This window comes from Uloborus diversus, chromosome 1 (genome assembly GCF_026930045.1).
Source record: "Uloborus diversus isolate 005 chromosome 1, Udiv.v.3.1, whole genome shotgun sequence".
In the NCBI taxonomy this organism is placed as follows: Eukaryota; Metazoa; Arthropoda; class Arachnida; order Araneae; family Uloboridae; genus Uloborus; species Uloborus diversus.
Window position 1 is genome coordinate 12465914 of NC_072731.1, and position 21919 is coordinate 12487832.

Below are 21919 nucleotides of genomic sequence, written 5' to 3' on the forward strand. Positions count from 1 at the left end.
CGCTTAATTAAATATATATATATATTCGGGATGTATGGGTGGAGGGGAGGCAGCACTAAATAGACCACCTGAGCTAAAATATTGTTGCACCGGCCCGCCTCATCTCCAAAATTTCACAATGTGGCCCGCGAGTGAAAAAGGTTGGAGACCCCTGAGCTAATGCACATTCTGAAACTTTTACATTTTTTATAACTACAGAATTAAACTGTGTTAGAAATCAATTTAGTAAAATAGTTTAGATTTTACAAAATACAAAGACATTGTACTTACGTATACAAGGACTAACATGCTGAAAGCACGCTTTTGTTAGATCGCCCAATAAAGCAAATGAGCTTTGTCGCACCTCTGGCATTGGATCCTATACAAGATAGTACAATATAAAGTACAAATTCTGACAGTAAATATTAGATACTCCCATTTAGAAGAGAAAAGAAAACATTTCTACACTTTAAGAGTTTTGTGACTTAATACTTTAGAATTCAAAACATTAAAAGCATAAAAATGTACTGTTAATATTAACATTCTTTAGATTTGATTAAAAGTTGACATATTTCAAACCATTTTCCATACAATCAGGGTAACAATGCTCAAGAGTAAGGATTCCCCTAAGTGGGTACTCGAAAGGAGAGATGAAGGTTGCCGTAAGTGTCCATGGTATCAATAAATCATGGACATGATAGCATGATAGAGATGGATTATGGTGCAGTGAGAAAATTTCAAGTCTTCAAAAAGTGCAGTGAATTGGAAAAGTTTCTATACATATTGATACCATAGATAGGCCGTCATTTCAAACTTTTCTGAGTGTTCAATACATTTTATACAAGGGGGGAGGGTGGAATATGTTCAAAAATCCATCATTTCATTATGTTTCTGAAATCAATTGACCCCCCCCCCCTTCCCCAATCATGCAAAATATGGGCCTGACCATGGACACTTTGCAACATCCTTAGCCTTGCATTTCAGTACATACTTTGGCCTTGCTGTGAGATACAACATTAAGTGCACACCACTTTGTCCATTCATATACTTTTATTTCTTAATATTTCTTATAACATTTTTTAAAACTTTAAAACTTTCAGTACATACTTTAGGAATTCTCACTCAAGGGAAAAGGGACCTTCATGCAAAAATTAATAGGCAAAACATATGAACATTGTTGCAAACATTCTTAAATAAGTTAGAAAAATACCCCAAAAGTAAGGCAATTTTATTTGATGAGAGCAAAAATTTTACGATTAAGAAAAAACATTTGTGAAATTTAAATACTCTGAAAGTAGAATATTATCCAATTGCAGGCACAGTAGGCATCATCAAGAGCAAGTAGGAAGAAAAATTGTTTTATTATAGCAACTTTTAACTAATCAGCTATTTGAATGGAAAAGATTACAATCTCTTTCACCAGCTTGGCGATGCTTTTACTCTCATGACAAGATGGAACTTTTTCTGGTGCATACTTATATACAGATTGAATTTTTGGTGACTTTAAAGAAAAAACTCATTCACTGCTAATGTAGTATCTAAAACTTGTTTCTGCACTGGCTTGCAACAAAGTAAGGAGTTAAAAATTTTAAATGTTCTTATCAGGCAGTTTTATATAGTACTTTTGCTGCGTTCAAGAATTCCATTTAGGTTTAGATATAGCAATTTCAGATAGCAACAAAAACAAATTTATTTTTGAACCTATACTTTTATTTACCACGTTTTAATGGGGTTTGCAATTTAAGAATTAATTGTAAAAAAATATGCATTAAAAGTATAACTTTGAATGCACATGAGTACATGAACACTATTTTTCATTATTAAAAAATTGATTATTTAATTGGTATACAAAGAAATCATAAGTGTGTCCTACTTTTTTTTCCCTTGAAAACAAGAAAGGCTTTGAGCTCTGTACTCTTTGGAATAGATTTCTTCAAATCAAGTTTACAGGAGCGAAAGAGAGAGATTAAGTTTCAGCATTCGGTATTTAAATTCGGGTACATTACAAATATACAAAAAGTTACAAGTATACTAAAACAGACAAATCGTCTTTTTATAATGTCTCTTAACGCAGTGAGATTTATTGATAAAGATCACTGTACAGAGTTTCTAAATTTTGTTGCACAGGTGTTGTACTGTGCCACTATTAATGCTGATTTTTAATGCTAACATTATTTTTTAAGAACATATTTTTTCCCCCAAAAAATTTAGATGTAATTAAAAAAATTTATAACATGTAGACACAAACTTCTACAGTTTTACATTTTTTTTTTTTTTCAAAAAGAGTACAACCTCAATTAATTAACTATACATGATTAAAAAGTAAATACCTGCATGCACTGGTACAAAAGTTGCATTATATTACTTGACATGACTAGCGCTTCTATGTGGCCATTTAGTCCTTCAGCTAAACCACTAAGCAAATCCAGTGCAACAATCATGAAGTCTTTATCTGGAGCTTCAAATTGCTCCGGATTTGAAACGTTTGCCTAAAGAAATTAATATAAATTCTGCCTTTACAATTTCAGAAATGTCAATGCAAGAATCAAAAACACATTTAAGACATCAAGTGTCACACTAAATGCTTTCATGACAAATATGTTTAATTTACAGTTAACATGCGGATCTGAAGCATATTGAGCACCTAACAAAATACTTCAAAAAATTTGTGATTGCTGCAAAAAATGAGAACAGAAAAATTGTAATGATACATAAAAGCTTGGCTAAACTTTCCTTTAATATTAGAAACTTCAAAGCTTTAATATAATGCTTTCTTATAATTAGAGGATTATCAAACTAGGTTATTGTCAATTATTTGCATTTTTGTGCAAACAAGTTCTTTAATGTTTTTGTTTTCACATTAGAAGTTAACATGAAATGAAATTGCTTTACTTCATAAGATTTTATGAAAAAAAAACCAAGTAAAAATTTTTGGACAAATGTTATTAATTTATGTTAAGACTGACAGTTTTTAATATTTAAGGAGTAAAAAGGATTTTTGATTCACAGACATTTAGACTTCAAGAAAAATAATCAATAACCAGAATAATAATTCAAAAATTTATCAGGGAACAATGAACATGCCACGCAAAAAAAAATCTAAAACGACATGAAAGATTTTATAAGTTATAACTGGGTATACAAAGTATACCTGAAGTCAGTTTAAAGTAACCTTATTATACTGACAAATAGCATTAGCAGAGATGCCACTCTCTTATTCAAGCTTTCAGTAGAAGTTTAAAAAATTTTCAGTAGTTTTCAGTGCTTATCAGTAGTTAACAATGCCCGACAAACGCTAACACAAAAGTCGAAAGTCAAACATATAGCGACGTCGAAAATTAAAAGGTTATATGTATTATACCAAGTAAACTTGTTCATCAAGATTATAAGAGGAAATATGGAATTAAATACACACTGGATAATAATTTGAATTTCTTCACTGCTTAATGCAAGTATGATTTCCTTTTTGTATCAAGAGCATTCATGAATCTAATATTAAATACTATGAATACACTTAAATAATTTTGTGTGCTATGGCAGAAAAGCTTAAAGCAATTTTCAAAATATTTATTCATATGTACAGAACTAATAACAAAAGTTAATATAAATTTTTTAAATGACATACCTTTTTCACATGAGGATGACTGTTACTTATATACAGCTTATTTTAAAACACATTTAAAGCAAAGTCTTTAAAGGAAAAAAAAAAGATGAAATAATTGAACTTTTTAATCTGAGTCCATGAATTCTAGAAATCTGTTGCAAGCCAAACAGAAGATAGTTAAACATGCTGTGCTGACTAATTCCTCCTTCGGTTGTTTTTTTTTTTTTTTTCCAACAAAAATCATTCTTAAAAATTTAAACAACTTGAAGAAAAAAGAAAAAAAAGTCTGGGAACATTTCCTTAAACAGCTGTTTAGAATGGTCTGCAGTAGCAATGGGCAAATTATGCTCAATCAAAAAACGAGTGAAAAGACACTCTGCTTTGATGACTTCCAAGTTTTCATCTTTTTTTCTGAAGAAAGTGGAGACTTCTTTAGCGTTCTGCACCGCCTTGGAGTTTTCAACATGCGACTTCGCTGAAACGTGCCGCCGACAATCGTCGCGGCCGCCGTGCGCCAAACTGAAGTTTTTTGTACAAATCGTACAAAACGCCATATTTTCCGATATTATAGATTTTTCCAAGCAAGGAAACTCATTGGTATAAAGAAACGTCTGTGAATTTCTGACAACTTTTTTTTTTAGCCTGACTCTCGGGAAGAGGGGACGTCGATCGAGTGTTTCCATCCATTAAAGAAAATAAACAAATCAGAGAAAAGAAACACCAGAGATTAAAAACACACGTGCGAAGCAAGGAGCAAGCGAACGAACAGGGTTGCTGCAAATATCACCCAACGTGGTGGGGAGAATTTCCGGTTAGAACCGGATTCTTTTGCTTTCTACCGTCGCCATTTCTCCATCTCCCATTGTCTGCGACTGCAGACTTCCATAATCGTCAGTACTCGCTCGCTTTGGCGATCGCCTTTTTTTTTTTTCATCGCATTTAGCGTTTGTTGATGTCACAAAAATTTTCCGTAGAAAAAAGGGCCTTTTCCGTAATTCGTAGTTAACTTACTTTTTAAAATTTTTTACGTAGTAACTACGGATAATCCGTAGCGATCGGCATGTCTGCATTGGCCATTTTCCAGTTAAAAACTAGAAAATTTATTCATTTTTCAAAACACAAAATCATGTTAATAAAAAAATTTTATTAAGAATTTTTATTACATTATAAGTAATCAAATTAGATTATGCAAACTATCTATAACTATAAGAGTCGCAATTTAAATAATTCTGAATGTATATTTAAAAACTGAAAGGAAAACTCAAACTATCACCTGATATGAGTGGTATACATCAAAATATGAAACAGTTTATGCGATTACCAGGGGTGAAAGTTGTGAAAATTCTCAAGACTGAAATTTTTCAAATAGAAACAAGATGTGTTCCAATTTAAAATGACAGAATACAACACTTTATACTTTGCTAAAAGAAATGAAAAAAATATATTCACTTAAGATTTTTTTCTTTTCATCTTTAGATGAGTATCAGTTCTCTTAAATATGATCAAAAGATACAATGTATAAAAAAAATAGGGTTTTCAACTTCCCAAATTTAATTCATTCACTGATTATTTCACCTTCAATTTTTATCTAATTCCGTCTTACTCCGTTTCTAATATTTTCATAAAAAGACGGAAATTTTTCATCCCTGGCAATCATTCACAATTTTATAAGTTGTATAAATATATTTACATTGGTACAGCTTAATAATAAATCACAAAAAAATCAACTAACCATAGTTTGATTTAAAGTTTGCTCAACTAAACTAAGACATCGTCGGAAAACTGGTTCGCAATAAGGAAGAAAACCAGACTGCAAAGCTGTAGCCACACTTGATAAGCACTGCAAATTACCAAAAAATCATTTTTAGAAGCATTACTTTCACAAAACATTTGAATGAATGGTATTTTGAGAACCTAAAACTATAACTGGATAACAACAACATTACAAAATGTAAAACACCAAAATATAATTTTAGAATAACTAAGAAAGAAACACTAGGGGTAGTAAAAGCAAAAGCGAAAATCTCTGGACATAATTTTCAATTTCATGGCAAAAACTATGCTCAACTGTTACATAATGGATTTAAGCTCTGTCAGTTGAACACAAAAACAGTAATAATCCAATTTTTAAACATAACATAATATATTTTTATTAAGATTACAGGGGCTAAAATTTAAATTTAATATTTTTTTCTTTTGTGAAAGAATTTAAGGAGATTATCAGAGGTATTTTGGTGAGAATTCTGCCATTCCAACTAGAATGTTAGTTCATGGTAAAATCTAAAATTAACAGGTTCAGAACATAAGCTTCTTGCAATACTCGCTGACCCATAGGGATGACCAGATCTTCGACATTTGGCAACATTGTTTTAGTACCAGGGTCAGGGGGTAAAACTGTTTGGAGGGTCAAAAGTACTGACTTTACTGACCAAAATTTATAACATACTGACCAATACTGTCTAAATTTTAAATATCAACAAACTTTCGCATAATAAAAAGGAGTATCATACTTAGTGAAACAAATACTAGCTTTGTTTGTAATGTGGAGCAACATGATGTACTACTAATTTGGTACAAATTTCGACAGAAAGTTTAGTTTGATTCATTCATTTATTGCATAATGAATAAAACTCTTCTGAAACTAAAAGAAAAATAAATTAAAAGATCTTGCAACTGTTTAAAATATTATTAAGTGATTGAGAGCAGTTTTTCTTTCACATTTTTTTTCTTTCAAAACGCAGCAGAAAATAGCTTTCAGAAAAATTCTGAAATCGGGAAATACAAAGAAAAAAAATACAAAAATTATACACTTAACCCTGTTAATTTTTAATTAAAAACCTCTTTTAGTATATAACTCAGAACACATTTAGAAGATTGTTTTAATTACTAATAAGCAAATATTTTGCATGCACAAAAACTACACCCTGCCCCAAAAATACAATTCCACAGTAAAAATATGAATGAAAGGATTTATATCGCATATGTGTATAATGAGAACACAAGTTAGGGAAATTTATTTTAAAAACACAATGTGTTGAATTTATTATGAAAACTAGAAAATTGGGTGTCCCATAATTAGACTTTTTAATATATGAATTATATTTTGGGTTGAGAAACACAGTTACAAGCAGGGACCGATTTACACACTTGAGTGCCCCAGGCACTGACAGATATGATACCCCCCCCCCCCACACACACACACAAAAAAAATATGAAGGTAAGTGTTGGATATTATTTTGATAGAAAGAAAACTTTAAAACATCGATTTCATACGAAAAAAGTTAATTATTAAGATGTTTTGGAAAGAAATCATTTAATATAAATCTAAAATAATTTTATGGTTTCCATGTTAGAATTTTTTTTACAGTCGCAGATGGAAAAACTGTGATACAAATGGTAAAGGTAAATCATAATGTGTTTTCTGCGCCTCAATGATTCTTTATATATTTTGTTTTCTTGTAAATTCATCTATAATGTCCTCATAATCAAGTTTTAGGTCAAACTTCCTTTGATTGATAACAGAGCTAATAAAGATAATTTACCATCAGAAATGAGAGTACGTAAAGGACACTTAATTCTTTTCAATAGCGAAAAGGATCGGTTTTCACAACAATTAGCTAATATGCTTTCATTTAATAAAAAAAATTGTCAAATGACAAAATTTTTTTGTTTCCTTTAGTTAGAGACCCCGAACGCTGGTTCCTAAAAAAAAAATTCATGACAGAAATTTGGTCCCCCTTTCTTTTGGTGCCCCGGGCCCCGAATGACCTGCCGTAAATCAGTCCCAGGTTACAAGTGTAAATATGAAATTGTGTTTCCATTACCTCTAGTTACTTCAGACACATGGTTTTCCATCGTAAGTATCAAGTTATTTCTGTATTGAAAAACATTGGCTTCGAGTTTCATATAATTTTGGTGCCCGCTGTTTCCACACGTTTTCCATTGTATTTAAATTTGGACTGAGCAATAGCCATTCCATGACATTATTCATGTTGAACTACAGATTTGTTCTGAGTTGGATGCATTAGTAGATGTTTTGTCTTGCTGAAATAGTTTGATCTGCCCAGCAAATTCTGTATTAAATAAGATGATCTGCTAATTGTAACAAGCGATTTGTAACAAGAAAATGAGCTTACAGTCAAGAAAGCTCATTTTCTTGTTACAAATCGCTAAAAATGTTTGACAATTAAATTGAATACCACAACAAACCCTATTTTTAAACCGGGCGAAGAAAATGACGTCTTATGGTGACAAATAGCTGTTCAATATTTAGTACTGAGAAAAAAAGGAACTTGGATGGACCAGATGAATAAAAATTTTACTGCCATGATTTAAGAAGAGACTGAAAAAAGTTTTTTTTTTTTTGTAGACGGGCAAGATGGAGAATAAGTATTGACTTAAGATGCTATAGACCAAGCATGGTACCACAATGAAGACCCCCCAACAAATGCGATAACTTGTGAAATGTAAAACTTGATACTTTTGATGGAAAACCCTGTGTTTGATGTAATTAAGGGTAACAGAATCAAATTCATACTAACATTTGTAAACTGTGTTTCTCAACCTTAAATATCATTTACAAATTGAAAAGCATAGGCTACTTGTATGGGAGGAAAAGGGAGGCAACAGCCCCTTCACTACCAAGGAAAACAGACTACCAGGTTGGTGAAATTGGGCTGCTATGTTAACAATTGATTGCTTTTTTCGCATTTTTTTAAGTTTATCAGAAAATGAAAACAAAATTGACAGTAGAGATTATCTTAAAATTATTTGGTAAATTTGCAAAAAAAAAAAAAAAAGAGCTGACTTTACTGACTAAATTCTGTAAATACTGACCCATTTTTAAAATACCGACTTTAACTGACCAGTTTTATCCCCTGCAGGGTCTAAGGCGTTACATTTCAGATATGGAATTTGCATTTTAAATGCAAAAAAAAAAATCCAAGTGACAGTGTAAAATAATGCATTTTAAAATGCATAAGAAAAATTAAAAATGGTAAAAACAAAAGATTGATATGAATTGCTGGATGGAGCATAAGAAGTTGCATATACAAAGCATTTAATACTGAAAGCAATTATACCTCCAACAATGGAAAAAGATCCTTGTCATCATCCTTCAAGTAATTCCATTTTTCAATCAGAGGTGGCATTAGCATCCCAATATACTCCTGTAAAATTCAAGCATACATTTTTCATAACAAATCCTTCAAATTGTATTAATTTAATTCATTTATAACAAGATAAAGTTTGAAAAAGACAAGTTCAACGTAAAATAAGGGTTTGAGTTAGAAAAAAATTCATTTTAGCATCTTAAATTAAAATTATTTTTTTTTCACAATAACAAGTCGCAATAAGTCGTCTCCTTGCGTTCCTATATCCCGGAATCTACTTCATTTATACCTTATCCCAGCGGTTCCCAACCCATGGGCCGCGGCATTCAAGTGGGCCGCGAACAGCGTGTAACTGGGCCGGGGACACTGGTCGAAAATCTGAATAAAAAAAATCTTAGGGCAGGGTTCGCGTTTACGCGCTATAGCGGGTTTTTTACGCAAATTCGCGGAAAGGGGACGCAACTTCCGCGAAAATTCGGGTCCTAGGGACCCAGAAAATCCAAAAAATAAGAAAAAAAAATTGTGGAAAATGCTGAAGATCCATTTAGTAATTGCTTTTAAGCTTCAATAACCAGGAGACATGGGTGCAAGTTTGGTGATGTGTTCAAGACGGAAAATATTTTCAGCCCCCCCCCCCCCCCCCCCCCCCGCGGGCTTAAGGAAAAATTTGTATGTATAAATGTTATAGATTTTAACAATGCCAGTTTTGGAATCTGTTAGATTTAAATTTTAAGCCTTAAAATTGTAATATTTAAGTGATTTGACATCACAATCCGAAAAAATCTAAAATCCGGCAATAAAAAGGGGGGGGTCTGGGGGTCTCCCCCAGAATTTTTTTCAAATTGAAGTCCAAAAAACGCTATGGTAGGCCATTTCGGTAAAGTTCAGGGAAAGGAGGGGTTCAGGGACTCTTACATCAATTATTTCAAACTAATAGTCCCAAAATCGCAATATTGGGCAAACTTCAAAGAATATTAGAGAAAGGGGGGGGACGCTATGGGCTTTTCCTGAAATTGAAGATTTAAAAATGAAATTGTAATTTAAATTTCATAACGTTTATACGCTTTTTGAATGCATTATTGAAGGGATGGAGTTCAGGAACCCACCTTCGGTAACATTTCGAAATTGAAGTTTCAAAAACGCAATTTTAGACGATGTTGGATAATGTAAGGGGTAAAAGCGTATGCAGCACCCCACCATTAGTTTTTTGCCGATCGTAAACATTTTTATTGTAGCAATAAAATCGCTTAGGACATAAGATTTTCACTTTTGCAACATAAATCAGTTCTGATCGGAAAGTCTACCCAAGGTAGCGCCAACAAACTAGAAAAGAAGGGAAGGGTAAGGCCGACTAATGATAATGAACTGTCACCATTCCCCCACACAGTCTTCATTTGAAAAAGAATTCTTTTATAAGATTGCAGGTGGTGAAATTAGCAATGAAAAATCGCTTCAGTGAAGTAGATATATTTTTTAAACAAGGTACCCTTTCCAACATTCGTTAATTAAAAAAAGAAATATGGGAACTGAATCCTAACCCCAGGCAGAGTTCCCGAATCACATCCCTCTTAAGGCACTCAAATATAGTCTAAAGTGGCGCTTTAAATATTTCAGCATCAAAGAATTTTCGGAAGAGAACTCCCGAAACCCTTCGTCTGAATTCACCACAAATGTCCTAAATTTCAATTTTTAAGGCTTCAGTTTCTAAATTGTTTTGTAGGAAACCTACCTAAAACCTAACTAACCATGTTACCTAAAAACATGACTTATGACCACATAAAAGTCTTAATACTTTAATTTTGGAAACTTTTTGAAAGAATCTTCCTACATCCTTCCCCCTTAAGTCATCCAAAGATAGCCCAAAACAAAGATCTAAAAATTTGAGAAACGAAAATGTTTCGGGATGGGGTGCGGAATACCCCCCCCCCCTCTCATTGTGTTTACTAAATGCAGTGTAAGTTTTTGTTTAAAATTATTTTTTCTATAGTGATGTTCCGTATATCCGTATCCGCGGATATCCGAGGGAAAAATAAAGATCTGTATCCGTATCCGTTACTTTTTTGACGGATCTTATACGGATCATTTCGATTCTAAAAATTTCTAAATATTTGAATAAAAGATTCTTAAATTCCGTTTAAATTAGGTTTTATTCCCTATTTAAATTATAAGGTATCATTTCAGAAGCCAATTTGTATCCCCCCCCCCCCCCCCCCGTTGCAAAAAGGAAGGGGAATTAAGTTTTAAAAGTGTGTATCAGTGTGTCTTTTTGTGCACCGTAGCTCCTAAACAGATAAACCGATTATGATAGTTCATTTTTCGTTCAAAAGTTGACTTGATTGAAAGTGTTCTTAGCTTGACCTCGTTTTTGTAGAACTTTAATTACCGAGAGATATTAATTAAAAACCGACTTAACATTTTTCACAATTATGGTAGTAAAAATTTACCCGTACGTTAAAAATATGTTGGCCCTAATTGAAAGAACGAAGTTTTCTGCGTTTGATATTTATTTGAAACTTCCAAGTTATATACAGAAGGAGCTATAATCTTGTCGGAAGATAAAGAGAAGTCATAGTAGGAAGATAAGGAGAAAAAGCTCAATGATTAAAAATTTTTACCTGCTGTCAGTTCATGTTTGTTCACAAATGAGTAATCTGACCCGCGAAATTCATCTTAATATGAGGTCGGCTCTCTGGGATATGTTTTGTTTTTTAAATTTTTAATTTAATATTAGTTTTTATTGATTTGGGGTTTCTGTTATTCTTCATTTTTTTTTTTCTCGGCATCCTTCAAAAAAAATGAGACTAAATTCTCTATTTACTGTTTGTAAAGGTGTTCCGGCTTTGTATTTCGTCGGTCGGAGTAAGTTCGGTGGAATGGGTCAGCGCTGCATTTATGCTGAAATAAAATGCGAAAAACTATTTCTAGTCTGTTCAGTAGTAGCTTTACACTCTTGCTCTTGTATCCTACATCTATCGAGTTAGCTAGAAATAATTTTTCACATTCCATCTAAGCATTAATGCAGCGCTAACCCATTCCTTCCAACTCTCCCTCAATTTTAACAGAGATTTCTTTTAAGAGTAAATCATAGTCTTGATTATATTTTTGCCGCAATTAACATTTTTTGAAGAAACTGCCTTTATTCGGACAGGAATACCTTCCGTAACAAATTTTACGCTTGGATAGTTGATTTGGGTTTTAAAAAAAAAATTGAGATCCGTATCCGTATCCGCGGATCTTGACACTAATGATCCGGATCCGCGGATCTACTTTTTTAACGATCCGGCACATCACTATTTTTCTGTTGAGAGAGCAACTCCCTTTCACACATCGCCAATGACAACCCAAAGTTTTAAGACTTCAATTTCGAAAACGTTTCGAGAAAGACCCCCCAATTCCCTAACTCTTAACTCACTCAAAAATAGCTAAAATAGCATTTCAATACTTCGGGGTTAGAGACCCATCCCCCCCCCCCCCCCCCGAACTCTTTCCTCTAAGTACTAAATTTTACTTAAATTTGCGGTTTCCCCCTTTTCATCACCGAAGATTTAAGAATTTAAATTCTAAAACGTATTGAGAGAAAGCCTTCGAATTCCCTCTTAAGTCTTTCAAAGATTACCTAAAGCTGAGTATTTCAGCTTTGAATATTTTTTAGGAAAGGAGAACCCCGAACCCCAAGATGGTCTAAAGTTGCGCTGTTAAGACTCCAGCTTCGGAATTTCGCCTAAAGAGAGACCCCTCACTCCCTCTTGACAGTGCCAAAGACAGCATAAAAGTTTTAAGACTTCAATTACATACACTTTTCGGAAGAGGGTCGCAAATGCCTTAAACTTAAGTCATTTACGTATAGCCTCAAATAGTTTTTAATACATCAGCTACAAAACATGTTCATGTTAGAACACCAAAACCATCTCTCATAAATTCACCAAAGATTGCCTAAATTAGTGTTTTTAAGTCTCCAGTCTTCGATTTTTTTTAAAACTTCCCCCTCCCCACTTTTACATTTTTAAAGACATCCCAAAACTTTGACTTATAAATTTTTAAGGGTTTGCAGAGGAGAAATATCAAACCACTCCTAGCTTCAAAAATATTTTCAATTCAGTTTCTCGATATTTTATACTATAACCCGTGAGTAACCCCCCCCCCCCCCCCATCCCGCATCAGATTGTCCAAGATATCAACGTTTTAAGACCTCAGTATCGCAGGTTAATTTGCGAACAGATAACCCTCTTCTCTTTGCAAGAGCAGCGTTTTTTCGCAAACTCGTGCTCCGTTATTTTTCTTCTTTCCTTTCTCTCCCCCCCTCCCATATTCCCATTCTAGCGAGTGTTAGATTCAATGACAGAATTTAGTGTTTCCTCAAGTCTTCGTCAAAAATGCAGGAATGGTTGCCCATCGGTGTTTCCAACCAGCTTGAAATCCCCCCCCCCCCCCCGATTATTTCCAAAATTTACATTTTTATTGTAATCTCCAAAATCCTTGATAGTTTCCGTTTTACTTGGTATGTGGACCGCCTTTGATGTGGCGAAAATATTGCATCTTGTCAGCAATCGCACTCAATCGGTGATGGATCTCAACTCTTAAGACATTTTAAGAGCGTACATAATTTTCATTTATGCGTGTAAAGTTTGCAAAAAAAAAACCGTAAATGAAAAAAACGAATGGATGATCGAAAATAGCATGAGAAAAGGCTAAATTTTCAATTAGAACCGATTGCTTCGAAAATCAGGGAGAATAGCAAGCAAATCTTTGGTCAATGCAGTGAATTGGAAATAACAGAGCTACACCTAAAAAAAGTCAAACGGCACGAGTCGAAAAGCCACTCCTCCAAAAGCACGTTGGAAACAAAACGAGCCCATGGCGGAAAACCGAGAGAATGTCGATGTAAATTCGTGGTTATGGAACGGTCCAGTAATATTAAAGCATATTTTTCAAACGCTCAATTTTTCTTTTTTCATTAAAAAACTAAAAGAAAGTCATCGAATTTCTTTCCGTCCCGACCTCCGTCTCGGAAATTTTGTCAAGACGGAAATCCGTCCTGAGACGGAAGGTCTTGCACCCATGCCAGGAGAATCAACAGAAAGGAATTAAAATGACCCTATCTCTTTATCAACTATTCAAAACACACCCCTATTGTTGACCAGTCAATGGAGTTTTATTAGTGATAAGACTGGAACTTACAGTGACCTCCTGGGCTGAGCTCAGGGAGCAAAATATTGCAGATTCATAAATAGTCCATTGTACTGTAAACTGTACAAGCTCTCCCTCAACTTTTATCTTTCCTGAAAACAGCAATCAAGACTAAAAGTAAGAGTGTGGTTTCAATGTAACCTTCAGGGTTAATACAAGACAACTGTACAGTAAAAGCATATATCTATTTGGCACTCATGTAACCAGAATTATTTTTTGAAAATCATGCATCCCCAAAAACAGGATAGGAGAAAAAAAATGGCGAACATTTTCCCCATCGCGCTGAACACAAAGTTCTGAACTTCACACATTTTTCTTCTTAAATTGCTTATGAATACTTGAACGTTATACAAAAGCACTTTAAGCTTGTCCTCTTTCTAGTAATTCATCTCTTTCTGATGGGTTTTTTTATTTGGACTTGCAAAAGTCAGGTATTAATCGACGGCGCCATTCTGAAAATGGCGCGATTTTAAAAATAGTACGGAAGTCAAAACAGATATTTTGAAAGAGTCAAAATTAAGTCAAATGTACTGATTTAAGATGAGCAGTTTTCACACTCATGTGAGAGAATGGTTCGGTTTTTGCGATCGCGATTTTTGCGTTGGGTTCATTCGCTTGCGATTTTTTTTCTTCTATTTCTGTGTCATTCCCAATGATACTTGATGATAGTTCATGCTGGATAGGGGGGAGGGGGCTTTTTGGTATTTTCATCTAGAAAAAATTCCAGGAAAATAAAGGTAAAGGAAGTGCTTTCTGCTTGATCAATCAGAGGACTTGTTTAGTATTTTATGGTAAAATCCAACTTTAATTTTTTTAAAGTAAATTTTGAGTGTGATTATCTCATTGTAACTGACCAAATAGTTTCTCACATAACTAAGTCTTGCAAGTGTATTATTTGAAAATAATTTTACAATGATAATCATAAAAAATAAAACCAATTTAGTTTATTTCGTAACTTTTTTAAATCACTATGTGGATAGTTTTTTTCCCAAGCATTAACCTTTTTATATTATTCATTTATATGGTAAGATTTTCTGTTTAAAATTTAAGGGACTCATTTTTTCCACCAAAGAACCCAAATCTGTTTCATTAATGGGTCCCTGGGACTCAGGTTACGGATAGTTGAGCGCGAACACTGTTAGGGTCTTCCGTTTTTTGCGAAAATTCACTTGTTAGATGTACCGTCGCTTAAAAAAAGATGTCACGACGAATCTGAACTTCGTCGAAGTTCACTAATGAATCTGAAACTTCGTTGAAGAAAATTGCCAAAGAAACTAGTATTAGCATCAAGTTAAAAATGCTTCTCTTTTGTGGAATTGACAAGACTAAGCAGTGAATTGAGACACTTGAGGGGCGTTTCCACAAGATACCTACTCAATTGCAGTCTTTAAAAAAAAATTACATAGAAATACATCGAATGTTGTGATGGATATTTGAGACTAAAACTATCCAGTTTCGATCCAGATATCAACTCCCTCGTACAGGAAAAACAGCATCAAAAATCCCACGGAGATTTAATTTCGATGATTTGTTTTTGAGTTTTCTTACAGCTATACCAGCTAAGTGAATGCAAAAACGTTTTTTTTCTTTCTTAAAAGTTATTTTGAATATTCTTCTTGTACATCATATCTATATATCAGTGGTGCAGAATCGGTGGAGAAGGGGATTAACTTCTCCAGAGCTCTCCGGTGCATTTTTAACACACTTTCAGTCCTAGTACAGTTAATTATTTACACTTAAGGACAGTTGTGAGCAGATGATACCCCCCCTCCCAGAAAGTCAATTTAGGCTGTGCAAGTAATGTATAGTAGTTAGTGGGCCGCAATAGTGTTTTTTTACAAAAATAGTGGGCCGCACAACTAAAAAGGTTGAGAACCGCTGCCTTATCCTCAACTTGACACAATCCTCCGTAGACAAATACAGCATCCAGAACACAACAAATCTTTGCGAACATGTCCCTCTTCCTGGGTGGTGGCATGTGTGTGTAAGCAGACTCTCCCACAGGCTTGGGCAAGGGCACTGCACCCAACTTGCCCTTTGATTCTTAGAACTCGCCCAACTTGCCGTTTTATATGTAAAAGAGCACCCTGATTGCCTTTTTGTTCATAAACTGGCACCCTTTGGATTTAAGATTTTTATTAGGAAAAAGATGGGAGCCAGTGTACCCTCCCCCTGTTTTCCTACAATGACTTTCTTCTAAGTGAAAATAGTACACATCTGCCCCTCCCCCTCTTCTCCCAACTTGGATGGCCATTCAGCTGACTATTAGAAAAGCAGGCCTTCCATTATCAGTTACCACAAGGGATAAAAAGTGCCCTGGGCATTGAAGAGACTAAACAATGCTCTTCCAAGGAGCTTTCACTTTGGGAACACTACTGATAAGCCACTGCTGAATTCCGAGAATCCCTTCCTTACTCCTTGCTTCAGGGTTTGAATCCCCTTTTTTTAATAATGGGAGTGGGGGGGGGGTACACTAGTTTCCAGCAAAGAATACTGGCTGTCATACTTCCTCCTTATCGCTTCATGACAAGGGAAGTGTTTCTTTGTTCAATTGACATGTGTTTTAAGATAATTAACTCTGTTCAATTGACATGTGTTTTAAGATAATTAACTCTTCTCTTCCAGCCAGATAAACATTAAGTTAGCCCTGCATTTTATTATCTTGCATTCAAATTCATATTTTTAATAGTGCTTTTACATTTTGAATAATAACTAAGCAAGTGCAGTGAAGCGCCAAAAATCCGACCTAAAATTAGTCTTTTTTTTTCCTTTTTTTTTTATTTTGTGCAGTGAATTTAATCTTATTTCAGTCTAAAATAATATAAATTGAGGTTATTAGCTGAAACAGTTGTTTCAGCTGAAAAAACCTTCTGTTTTACGATTATGCATTATACGCATGCCGAGCAATTTTCGGTCCGAAAAATATGTTTGTATTTTTGCTCAATTTTCTTCATATTCTGTACTACTGAAAAAATAAGAAATATCAAAAAGTGAAAGCAGATGCTAAAAGACTGCTGCAGATTAACAGCAAAAACGCTAATATTTCGCGTGACACGTAGCATCAGAGAAGCACAAAAATATGACAAAAATACAAAGATTTCAGCATGTAAAAGCCAAATGTGGGTAATTTTGGACATTTCAATTGAAAACAAATGACTTAACTATTGAAAATAAATACTAAATGCTTTCAAACTGGCGCTGTTTATTGCTGTTTGTTTCCTTATGGTGGTGGTCAACTCCAAGAGAAATTATTATTTTTGGATTTAAACGTCTTAAGTTACAGCTAGTAACAGCTGAAAGAATTAGTAATCATAATTTTTTTAAAATGATTATTAACTATTCAAATGTCCTGGGAAGTAATTCATGAATGTTTCGAAGTTTTTATTGTTGCGACAGTAAGACATTTGAACCCAGGAATAACAATATATAATAACATGCCTTTTAGTTTCGAAAAAGTGCCCTTAAAAAACAGCACCCTGCCTTTTCTTAACCCTGGGGGAAGCTCTGGTGTAAGAGTATGCGAGTGTAGGCATTTCTGTGCATATAGCTGTGTCTAGGACATGGAAGTAACAGCCTAGGAGCATGGGTGCTCATATGCAAAGTTGCAAGAAGGGCTCAAATATATTCCCGGTGGTTTAGCTGAATATTTTCCCCGTGGAAACTGATTTCAGGACAGATTAGTCATTAAAATTTGACATTTTTAATAACTTATTCATTAATGGCTGGAGAAGAAATGTTTTTTCACTTTTGCAAAGAAAAAAGTACTAAAAGCAAGAAGTTTTAATTTCAAAGGGGTGCTGAGCCCCCTTGCTCTCCCTATATGTGCGCCCTTGCCTAAGAGTAGCCGAGGCCAATATATGGTGCTGTTGGAGGAGGCATAGGACTAGGAGTTATCCAATACCTGCATGGACAGTAGTGCTCACAGACACACATTTCAAAAATCAAAGGAACATCAAGTGAGAGTGAAGCGTAATTCGTTTATTGCTTAACAATGGGATAAAGTAAAAGATATGTACATAAAACTAACTTATGTGTTGGAAATTCAATTTACCTAATGAGTAAAACAAAATTGCAACTTTCTATAATTTTTCGTTACAAAAATCCTTTTAAAATCATAAAGCGAGTGTTTAAAGAGCTATTACGTAAACTATAAATAAAAATTAGGAATTTAAGATTACCATAAATCTTATCATATTTAAGTCCTAAAACAAAACTAGTTGCAGATTAAAACCAAATATTTTGAAGCACTCTAAATTCCATCCATTTTATAGGACTTGACCGATGCATCGCGCCGATGGTTTATCAATTTAGCCATCAGCATTGGCGGCCGATGCTAACTTGGAGGAAACATCCACCCATCAACTTTAAAAAACATTGCAAAACCGATGGAATTGGCCGATGTTTTCGAAAAAAAAGGGACCTTTTCGCTGTTTTACTTTTTAATGCAAAGTAGCGGGAGTTATTGTTTTCATATAAAATTTTTTGCTTGAATTTCAGTACGAATTTCTATTTTAGTCACCCCTGAAAGAATTTTTAATACTGCATTCAGGTACAAACAAGTAAACTATTGCGTTGTTTTCTCGCTGGATGTACGTATGTATCTCTCATAAGTCATAACTCAAAAATGGTAAGCTGTAGAAGATTAAAATTTCGTATGTGGGGTCCCAGTACGTTCTAGTTATGCACTTACCTTTCTGTTTTCAATCGGGTGTTCTAAAAAGAATATTTACTCATTTTTTTTGTAACTACTAATTACTTATTTCATTGCAAAACTAATATAGCGTCTAAGACTAATCATTAGGTGATATATTGCCGAATTGAAGACCAACTTGGAAAAAAATATGAGATGGCGAAACCGTTTTTTGTGACATTTTGTTAGATTCCCGTTGAACCAATGGTAATTTTTAATATTTCAATATTTGTAACATGAATAACAGTAATGCAGTCTCTTTTGTATTGTTTTGGCGGCGTTACAAGTTTGGAGCAGGTCGAAATGCATTTTAAGACTCTCTTTCTCTGTCATGGAACTTGTACAACAATTATCAAGCATTTTTGTAACTCCTACGGGGGCCCCTATGGCCATGGGGCCTCTCACGCAATTGCAACATTTGCGATATTTTAAATCTGCCACTGCACGTCAAAACAAACTGGGCTGCAAGTTTTAAAAGGGTTTTTCTGCTTGCTCTAAGGCAGGGATTCTCAAACTGAGGCAGGGGAGGTGCACACTTCCCTAATGGGCGAAGAAGAGTGTCCTGGGACGTGTGCATGTTTAGAAAAAATAAAATGAAAAAGTAAAAGTTTAATTTGCTCAACTTTGTGGTCACATGTGAATATTTTCGACATTATCGCCTTTTCTAGGTTGTTGGTGTAATTTTCATCCACGTTTGAGTGAATCTGAATTTTCAGCATTAGCACCACATACAAAGTCGAAGCATCGAAGAAGGTACTGAAAGTAATCTGATGAACTGTGTTAAAATTACAACCTAACATTCAGAAATTTATCAATCACAAACAATGGCAGCCCTCCCACCAATGTAGCTGGTCTTATAAGCCAATCTCGCTTAGATCATAGATTTCCTCAAATTAATGTGAATTATTTTTTTGCTTCTTTGATTTAATGAGTTCTAATAATAACACACTCAAAATAAAGTTATGTGTAGTAATACATACACACACATATATATATATATATATATATATATATATATATATATATATATATATATATATATATACACATTTTGCTTACCAACTTACTATACTTTCACTCAATAGTCTGCTTCAGTTTTAAATCCCGGTTCTCCGATTACACTATACATGTATTGACCAAATATAGTTGAGGTGATGGGGGGGGGGGGGGAATACGTGAGAGTAGTGGCGTAGTTAGGGTAAGGTGGAGCGTGCAGTTTGCCCAGGAGGGCACTTTTTTAGGGGCGGCAAATTTACCCCAGTGTAAAATGTCCTTGAGTAGCTCCTGACTCTTAATGTGGCCAGTCATTTCAAACTTTTCCAGGGGAAGGGGGGAAGGGTTAGGGTATGTACTCAATGTATTTTATGGGGAAAAAACATCAAAGTACATGCAGAAATGCTTTTACATTCACGATGCTAATGTTACCTAAAATTGGGATTTCAGACTTGAACTTTGAAATGTTGGGTGCGGTCATAAACTCCTTTTCTTCTAAAAAAAATACAGAAATAAATGCAAAGCAGGAGTGCCAATCCCCCGTAAGAACAAAGGTGACCTCCTCTAAATATCATGAAGACCCCCTCCCAAAAGCAAGAGTCCCCCCTTAAAAACAGAAAAATACCCATCAAACTCCCCTCCACCCTAAAAGTTTCAATGGCGCCATCTGCGGCATGATCCTTCCTAGGTGGGCACCCAACTAAATAGCGGCAAATTGAGGAACCGCCGCGGGGTGGCAAGAACCGTAGCTACGCCACTGGGGGAAGGCAGAGGAAAATCATGGAACCAATGTTTTTTCTAATGTAGAAGTTAACTCGAGGAAGAAAACAATGAAGTTTTCCTACATTTCGTTATAAGAAAAAGTTAACACTTTATAAGAGATTTTCTTGAAAACCTCCTAATAAAACAAAAACTTTTCTTTTTTTTACCATCAGGAAAATGGTGGTAAGAAAGAGAGGGGGAAGGATCCTTTAAATCCCTGATAATATGTTTTTTTTTGCCATCAGCCATTGGGAGAAAACAATCGGCCATCAGTCATCTTTGAACAATCGGCATTGGTCAAAAAATGCCATCGGTCGAACCCTACCATTTTATGGAGATTTAGTTCCTGAATTAAATTTTCAATGTTGTTGATTTCATTTCAAAAAATTGTTAATTTCATTACAAAATGTTTACTCCAGCAATAAACTTACTTGCTTGTTCAAATGATGTCCAACCGAATCTGCTAAAGTACCGATAGCATCATATAATATTAGAAGATTTTTGTGCTGAAAAAAAAAAAATTGGGAAATATTACCTGTTTGAATTTTTATTTTTTTAGTGTTTGAAACATTAAAATCATTTTTTTAAAGCTTACCTGATACTTGCTGAAAGCAAAGACAAGTGTTTCTAGGATAAATGCAAGGTATGGCACAAGCTCTGTGCATGCTTCCTCTTCTAATGTAGCAAAAGCACTACATGCAGCTTCTTGAACTCTTTTATTGGCATCCAAAACTCGCTTCAGAAGCTACAGTTAAGAAAATTGTTAAAAATTTATTTGAAAACTGAAGCAATGATGAGTATCATTCACCATAAAGGAGTGATTTACATTAAAAGATACAGTGCAAAAAGCATAAGTTAAAAACCTTAATTTATCAAAGAATCAGGATTTTCATGAATTGGCCACAATATGCAATGCAACAGTTAAATGATTTAACCAATTCTGTATTCCTAGAAGAAAACATGTTTGAAATATTACCTCAGTCATAAGTGGTTTCAGGTAAGAATCATGAGACTGTCCAACAACCCAGTGGGAATAACGACTTAATGTCCAACAAGTGATAGAACGAACAAGTGCTTTCTTGTCTGACAAGCATGTTATTAAATATGGAATAAGTTCAGGAAGATGAGGTATCATTCCATTCATACAGCCTGAAAAGCAAAAGATAATTAGATTTAAAAAATTAAAAGTTTAAATTTGAGCTCTAATCTATGAAAATAAAAGTATTACAGCAGTGTGCACACAAGATATTTACGAAACCAAGTGATAGAGAGAAAGCAATTAAGGTGACCACTTTCCAGAGAAATTCAAATTCTTTGAGATTTCCAGGTTTTTTACATTAAAATTTCTGAAATTCCAGACACCACAAAATGCAATTTTGATATTTTAATGTGGTTGTTTTTAAAACACAATTACACCACTATAATAGCATATATTTTCATCCCCACTCCATAAAATAGTTTTTTTTTTTTTAAAGAGAAATGAAAATAAATACAAATACAAAAGTGACGACCAGCAACAGGCTCTGGGCCCAGTTAGACTGGTCCTAGTCAATTTACAATCCACAGTGAAGACCAATGGCCCTCTTAAAACTA

General features: G+C 34.2%; 1 protein-coding gene across 2 annotated transcripts in view; it reads right to left on the reverse strand.

The window, feature by feature from the left end:
• The window catches only part of LOC129227945 (transportin-1-like), a 90616-nt gene that overhangs the window by 51915 nt on the left and 16782 nt on the right, over nucleotides 1-21919 (reverse strand). For both annotated transcript variants that reach the window (XM_054862571.1, XM_054862577.1), the window contains exons 10-16: nucleotides 21303-21475; nucleotides 20922-21071; nucleotides 20758-20832; nucleotides 8665-8751; nucleotides 5316-5423; nucleotides 2310-2468; nucleotides 271-358 (exon numbers count right to left, since the gene is read on the reverse strand). In XM_054862571.1, coding sequence (XP_054718546.1) covers nucleotides 271-358; nucleotides 2310-2468; nucleotides 5316-5423; nucleotides 8665-8751; nucleotides 20758-20832; nucleotides 20922-21071; nucleotides 21303-21475 — 840 coding nt within the window. The remainder of the gene's footprint in view (nucleotides 1-270; nucleotides 359-2309; nucleotides 2469-5315; nucleotides 5424-8664; nucleotides 8752-20757; nucleotides 20833-20921; nucleotides 21072-21302; nucleotides 21476-21919) is intronic.